General features: G+C 34.2%; 1 protein-coding gene across 1 annotated transcript; it reads left to right on the top strand.

The window, feature by feature from the left end:
- Positions 1-1,557: 1,557 nt before the first annotated feature.
- Positions 1,558-7,813, top strand: LOC134705353 (uncharacterized). The gene is made up of 4 exons (XM_063564097.1): positions 1,558-1,582; positions 3,128-3,204; positions 5,034-5,072; positions 7,538-7,813. Exons 2-4 carry the CDS (start codon positions 3,159-3,161, stop codon positions 7,810-7,812), a joined length of 360 nt encoding a protein of 119 aa, XP_063420167.1. The 5' UTR covers positions 1,558-1,582; positions 3,128-3,158; the 3' UTR covers position 7,813.
- Positions 7,814-8,042: the final 229 nt, after the last annotated feature.

Raw genomic sequence — 8,042 nt, forward strand, 5'->3', positions numbered from 1 at the left:
TTAATATATATAGATGTGGTATAATTGCTACTGAGATTGCTACAACAGACCAAATGACACAGAACTTGACAACACATATAGGTCAACTAAACGCCTTCAATAATGAGAAAAAGTCAATACCACAAAGTCAAATGACAAATGGAAAGCCAGGCAAGAAAAATAAAGGTATCTTTTATTTACATAATAACAAGTGAAACTGCGAGCTACTGCTCACTGATGATACCCCCGCCGCAAGTGGATAATATAAATAGTGTAAAAATATGCAAGTGTTCGGTAAACAGGAAGTTGTCGAGTGATGAATCTGAAAACGCATCACACAGAATACCTGACTTATATAAATCCTGAAACCAAATTTCAGAAATCCTTGTATTGTAGTTCCTGAGAAAAGTGTGACGAAATTTTTTGACTTGGCTATCATGTGTAAAATCATACAAGTGTTCGGTAAACAGGAAGTTGTCAAATGATCAATCTGAAAACGCATCACACGGTATAGCTGAATTAGGTAAACTGAAACCAAATTTCAGAAATCCTTGTATTGTAGTTCCTGAGAAAAATGCGACGAAAAAATAAATAGTGTAAAAATATGCAAGTGTTCGGTAAACAGGAAGTTGTCGAGTGATGAATCTGAAAACGCATCACACGGTATAGCTGACTTATATAAATCCTGAAACCAAATTTCAGAAATCCTTGTATTGTAGTTCCTGAGAAAAGTGTGACGAAAATTTTCAACTTGGCTATCATGTGTAAAATCATACAAGTGTTCGGTAAACAGGAAGTTTTCTAGTGATCAATTTGAAAACGCATCACACGGTAAAGCTGACTTAGATAAACCCTGAAACCCTGAAACCAAATTTCTGAAATCCTTGTATTGTAGTTCCTGAGAAAAATATTCATGGGACGGACGGATACACAGAGGTAAAACAGTATACCCCCCCTTTTTTTTAAGCGGGGGTATAATAAACGAATTATTAACACAGCATCAAACGATAACCACTTCGTTACAGGCTGCTGGCTCCACAGACACATACAGAATAGGGCAGGGTTATATTTTGAAGGCATCAATCTTACTCTAACAGAGTTCAGTGTGGTGCAACATAAAAACAAACTATCAAAATAAGTCGAAAACACGACATAACATGTAACTCATCAGATTCAACAAATAGAAATACATCGAACAAAATCACGATAAACAAAGTGTGGACGTGTGCTTATACATCCCAAATATTAAGAAAAGAGATCAGATACAATAACAAATAATATGAAGATGCACCCAAGACTGAATTATTAACTTTTCCCTAGGAAATAGAAACACTTCTTCCATTAAAATTCTAAATGTATAAAAACGGACATATTAGAAAAGTTTATTATATTTCTGAAGAACTGAGACCTGCGCGGATGATATTTTATTCAGAGTTTACAAAAACGAAACGTTGATCTCACAGAACTTTAACCTCAGTATTGACCGTTTTAAATTTGAAACAAATGACCTTTTGCATCAGGGTCAGGCATGTCGTTTATCATAAACGTCCACGGCACATTATATCATTTGATAAGACTTTCTCCTTTGTATTCAGTTCAACAGGTAAGAAGATAAATGTTGTTTTAATTAAATAAGTCTTATTATATTATATTATTATTCGAATTTGTTGTGTGTTTTGGTGTTATTTGACATTATTCGTACACAAATTGTATATATTGTCTTAATTTATAATATTACCATATATTTTCACATATATACTAAAACGGATTGTTTTGTGAATTTAGAAATGTTTGTACATAAATGTCTCATAAGTCTACATAAGGCAGAATATTTGGTCATTCTATCTTGTGTTGTTTGTGTAATTGTGTTTATTTAAATATATATAATATATGTCTGATCAAATATGTGTAAAATAAATCATTATCATCATGATCATTATTTATCATTTATTACCAACATATGACATAGTTTTTAATTGGTTATCAAAGGTACCAGGATTATAATTTAGTACGCCAGACGCGCGTTTCGTCTACATAAGACTCATCAGTGACGCTCATATCAAAATATGTGTTTCGCCAACAAAAGAACAAAGTTGAAGAGCTTTGAGGATCCCAAAATCCAAAAAGTTGTGCCAAATACGGCTAAAAGAGGGACGAAATATACCAAAGGGACAGTAGGTTATCTATGCCTGGGCTGAGAAAATCATTAGTTTTTCGAAAATTCAAACTTTTGTAAACAGTAAATTTATAAAAATTATCACAATATTGATATGCATGTCCACACCGAAGGATCCTATATTGAATCACTAGTAATCATTAGTATGAAATTAATGATGACTGTTCTGCTCCTTGTGAACTCTGTGATCAGCAATAACATATTTGCTTGTTTGTATGAAGATTGATGCAACGATACTGATAAATAGAGAATATATTTTAATTTTTACATCAACCCGCTTTATTATATACTACTTCAAGTAGATGTGTTATTAGATGGCTGATACAGCACAAATGCAATTGCAATGGATTCTTCACTAAGTATATTCATTATTCTCTCCTATCACTAGTTCCTGTATCGACAAACCAAAAGCTGGCTGTTTTTTTTCTCGTTCATGTGGGTGTTTTTAATTAATACATCCATATATGATAGTTTCTATATATGTTGATTTAAGTTTTTTGATGCAATTCAGTGTTTCAATTGTTCCGTTGTTATAATCCAGTTAATGTGTTTCCCTCGGTTTCATTTGTAATCCGTATTTGGTTCCTCTTAAAACAGTTATTACCGGTCTTTGTTCTGTATATCAAAATATCTGTAAATCACGATTCATCTATTAAAGAACAAAACAAATGAGTGTTTACCTTAACGTACTGATGCACATTCGTCTTTGATGAAAGGTGTTTCATACCTTAACTGTATTTAGCCAAACTTTTAAGAATTTCCTGCTCTTTAACTCTTTATACTCGAGCGTCATCGATGAGACATGTGTAGATAAAACGCGCATAAGGCGCAGATTCAAAATTTCAATCCTTGTATCCATGATGAGTGTATTCACACTGGGTTATTATGAGTGGTTTCATGTAATTCTAACAGATGGAAATAATTGAAAGTTATTGCAACTACAAAGATAATAATCCGATATGTTTATTACAGATTCGTCGCACGTTTCCACTTTAATATACTGATGATGCATCTAACATTGATCCTTCTTGTGACTTCTTTTGCTTTAGGTAAATAGAAGTTACTTAAAGTATACATTATGCAAAACTCTCTCCAAAAAACATAAACAACACAAAACTATTAACCAGTACAAAAGTGGAACGAAAGATACCCAAGGGACAGTCAAACTCATAAATCAAAAATACACCAACAATAGTACACATTACACAACATAGAAAACTAAAGAATAAGTAACACGAACCCCACCAAATACTAGGGGTGATCTCAGGTGCTGAGATGTAATCTCAGGTATCAATTTAGCACATAACACGTGTACAGATACACATTTTGCAGTCCTCTAGTTTTTCATATTGTATAAAAAAAAAAGCAAGATATGGTATGATTGTCAATGAGAGAACTATCCAAAAAAGACCAAAATGACACAGACATTAACAACTTTAGGTCGTCGTACGGCCTTCAACAATGAGCAAAGTCCATACCGCATAGCCAGCTTTAAAAGGCCCCGATAAGACAATGTAAAACATTTCAAACGAGAAACTAACGGTCTCAATAATGTAAAAAAACAAACCAACGAAACACAAATATGTAACACATAAACAAACGACAGCCACTGAATTGCCGGCTCCCGACTTGGGACAGGCACATACATAAATAATGTGGCGGGGTTAAACATGTTAGCGGGATCCCAACCCTCCCCTTACCTGGGACAGTGGTATAACAGTACAACACAAAACAAACTATAAAAATCAGTTGAAAAAGGCTCAACTCATCAGATGAACAAAAATACAAGTGGACGTGGCCGGGTACTTTATATATCCCGACACAAGGAACATATCTGAGGGTACTCGCAGTTATCTTACTAGTTCAAAGCCACTAATAATTAATAATAAAAAATCATGCATCTAAGACTAAACAATCAATCCGTATCTATCCAACATCCAATGGATTTAGTGTAAAGACGTCATAAACAGCCAAAGAAAAACATGACCTTGTGTTTTGTTTTCCAGTTTTGATTTGTATCAATATAATTATCAAACCATTTCATATCGCAAACTTTGAGATGGAGTTATGGATTGCTAGCTGCTTAACACCCAGTGGCAAATTTTTCATGCATATTCTGGACATTCGTTGTAATTCTGAGAAGATAGTGTATTCAGTGAACACCATGTCCCGCTCAAACTGTCACAATTCAATGCGCGATGAACCACGTTCAAATTATAAATCCTCATATTATGATTGATTGGTTGTTGGTCGCTTTGACGTCATTGTGCATATATAATAGTCATTAAAACCAATTATGTTGCTCGACACAAACTTCGAGAACTATTTCCTGAATTCTAGATAATATGTTATATGTATTTGATAAATAAAATTATTACATTGGTTGCAATGATTTATATTAATTTCCCAGTTAAATAAAAACCGATAATTTCACATGTGAAATAAACGTGGTTAATATCACTCTCTAACGTCATACTACAAAAAGCGTTGTCAAGACGCCGAAAACGTCGGATCAAAACAAATTGTGAATGCGAAGAGAAAAATTATAGTTTTTTACATTTTCTAAATTAATTTCATATAAAAAGTTATTTGCCATGGTAATAAAAAGAACTAATTAAAGAATTCAAATATCGAAAAATATTCAACTCATGACCAAACAACACTGATAATTAACTCGAACTAATGTGTTCTTCAGTTGTTCGTAGAATATTATTCTCTATTAGAATTCTTCGATAAGTTATTCTATAAAAAAAAAAGCTGTCAAAGTTTAAGATATTGCAATTTAAAATTATGCCATTTCGGGGATAGCTATTTCCTGGTCTTAATTATAATTACGAATATTTATTTCTTTTAATATGGATAACAATTTAAATTACAGTGTCTGGAGATAGCAACCTTCCAAGTGACGTACCTGATGGTAAGGTTAAACCAAGAACCGAAAATGTATTATAGTAAACAGGGGATAGAACAGCACGCTAACGTATATTGTACAAAAATATAAACTAATATTCAGTACAACATCTATATGTCGAGGTGAAATCACCATCCATCCGGTCAATGCTAATTGAACATTTAGTGATAAAAACATATTTATATCTCCCTCGTGCAAAACACTGAAAATTGTACCGATTTTTGGTATACTTTCGGCTTTCTTTTCATCAGCTCTTCAAAATTCAGATTTCCAACTATTTTGGTGTTGATCATTGATGTAGACATTAGTTGTCAATATGCGTAGCTAGTGCAGTAACATTAAAAACGTTTATTACAAGGTTATTTTCAACCATTTTTACTATTTGCGATTAGTTGGATCTTCCAACAGACTATTGGAATTCCAAAGGGTACCAATTGTGCTCCTTTACTTGCAGATTGGTTTTTGTATTCCTATGAAGCAGAATTTATCCAAGGGCTTGTACAGAAAGTAGAAAACATCAGTTCAGTCTTTTAATTTCACCTTTCGGCATATTATTGATGTACTGTCTCTATTGAGAGATGACTTACATTTATGATGACTTACATTTAATATATCCAAGTGAACTTGAAATTAAAGATACTACCGACACAGATAAATCACCTTCATATTTAGACCTCTTTCTCGAAATGACTACTGATGGTAGGTTGAATACCAAAATGTATGACAAACGCGATGATTTTAAGTTTCCTATAGTCAACTTTTCATTTCTGTGTAGCAACATCCCAATGGCACCAGCATATGGAGTACAGGTGTCTCAATTGATACATTACACAACTATAGACCTAGCTCAAAGTACGTTGATTTAGTTGAACGAGGAATACTGCTTTCTCAAAAGTTGATAAGACAGGGCTATGAATCAATCAAATTAAGGTCATCACTCAAGACATTTTACGGTCGCCATCATGACAAAAGTGTGTCAGAAATTATTTGTGATATTCTTCCTCAGCCAAAATAACCTTCCATCATTACGAAGCATGAAATGCTTAACCTTCATGAACACCTAATTTCATTCCCAGTTTTTATTGGAGATTGTGTTGGTTATTATTTTTTTATTTATAACTGTTTATGTAAAAGAGTGACGAAAGATACCAAAGGGACAGTCAAACTCATAAATCTAAAACAAACTGACAACGCCATGGCTAAATATAAAAAAGACAAACAGAAAAACAATAGTACACATGACACAACAGAGAAAACTAAATAATAAACTACACGATCCCCACCAAAAACTAGGGGTGATCTCAGGTGCTCCGGAAGGGTAAGCAGATCCTGCTCCGCATGTGGCACCCGTCGTGTTGCTCATGTAAATGTCCATTGGTTTTGATAGTCTTTGTTCACTCCTTGGTTTTGATATTTATTGTCCGAGATATCCTTAGCCTCTCTTTTGAAAAAAAAAGTCGGTGAAAAGTAACAAATGTATTGGGGACTTATAATTTTTTCTGTCGTTTTTCAGGTCTTATCTTCGTTATAACCGATTTTCTCTCAAATTTGTTGCGGCATAAGTCTTTAAAACGGTGATTGTGGGTTGCTGGACGTCCAGTAACAAATATAACATGCATGATCACGACGTGACTATTTAAACGATCACTCCAATACATAGTTCCTTCCATAGAGGCCGTTTGGAATGAAAGTCGGGGGGGGGGGGGGGGACAGTGGATATTGCGCATAAATAATGGTGTAATGGACCAAACAATTGCCTTGAATCAGGCTATATAACTTAGGATCCTACAAAGAATTGTTTGATTCTAAAGTGTGGCGATATGTCTACGCATGATGCCCACCTTTTGACGAGACGTGGCGGACAATTGTACATCCCGCGCAGCAAAACAGATTCCCCGCGAGTTGCAAATGCGGTCGGATATTAATCTGAAGTGACTTTCTTTTCCAAGTCAACCTTGAGAAATTGAAACGATATAACTGTCTCTTACAAAAAGGCACAGGAAAACATACTTAAATTGAGTTGCACCATCGCAGCCTTTTCAAATGAGGTTTATAGTAACGGCACGATAAAAAATGATGCCTTCCCTTTTTTTCTTTTCCTAATACATTCTTATAATAAACAGAAACAAAACCTCTGTCAAATTTTAAAGTCTTCCTACTGATAATTAATTTTTACTCATATAAGACTTATGTGTATTACTAGTAGCTTCAGAAATATGAAACAATAATAAAACTGAGAATGCAAACTCGCAGTGCTTCATCTTGGCCAGAAAAAAATGTGTACTAATTCAGTGATAATGGACTCCATACTAAACTTTAATACATACATGGACTGACATTTAAAATTTTACAAGACTAACAAAGGTCAGAGGGTTCTAACTTTGGACATGCGCAAACATGCAGCGGTGAAACATAATTTGTAAATACGACTCTTATAAATATTTATTTTGTTTCTTTTTATTTTAATTTAGTATGCATTCAGGCTGGAGCACCAACATGTCCCACCGCTCCTTCAAACGACTGTACCACCCGCAAATTCTACAAAACTATTAAAAACGTAAGATGTGAATGGGGGTGTAAACATTGGTGTTGCAAACCTGAAAGTGAGGTACTAACCGAATGTCCAGAAACCAGCCCAACCAATCCATACTGTATACATACACATGTTGTGCGGTACACCATAAACGGAAAGCAATGTCCCGTATATTGTGGGTGTGTACCAGACTGTAGAGTGTTAACCTGCTAAATAAATGAAGAATAATGTCTTTAAACTTGTTGCTTCATTTAAGCTGGCTATATTTCCGTCCAAAACGAAAGCTGCTCTTGAATACATTTTCACCTCAAATGACTTGTTTGATGTGTATTTTAAAAGCATAAAAACTACGCCGTATTCGGCACAACCTTTTTCAACTTTTGATCTTCATTGCTGTACAACTTTGTTTTTTTTTCACTTTCGATCTTTCATATCGGGGCGTC

Source organism: Mytilus trossulus, chromosome 2, assembly GCF_036588685.1.
Source record: "Mytilus trossulus isolate FHL-02 chromosome 2, PNRI_Mtr1.1.1.hap1, whole genome shotgun sequence".
Classification (NCBI taxonomy): Eukaryota; Metazoa; Mollusca; class Bivalvia; order Mytilida; family Mytilidae; genus Mytilus; species Mytilus trossulus.

What these genes read in the sequence shown, in the direction of transcription:
- LOC134705353 (XM_063564097.1), top strand. Translation starts at nt 3,159, where the DNA reads ATGATGCATCTAACATTGATCCTTCTTGTGACTTCTTTTGCTTTAG. An exon ending in TGTGACTTCTTTTGCTTTAG is followed by an intron (nt 3,205 to 5,033) that starts GTAAATAGAAGT and finishes TTTAAATTACAG; the next exon opens with TGTCTGGAGATAGCAACCTT. An exon ending in TCCAAGTGACGTACCTGATG is followed by an intron (nt 5,073 to 7,537) that starts GTAAGGTTAAAC and finishes ATTTTAATTTAG; the next exon opens with TATGCATTCAGGCTGGAGCA.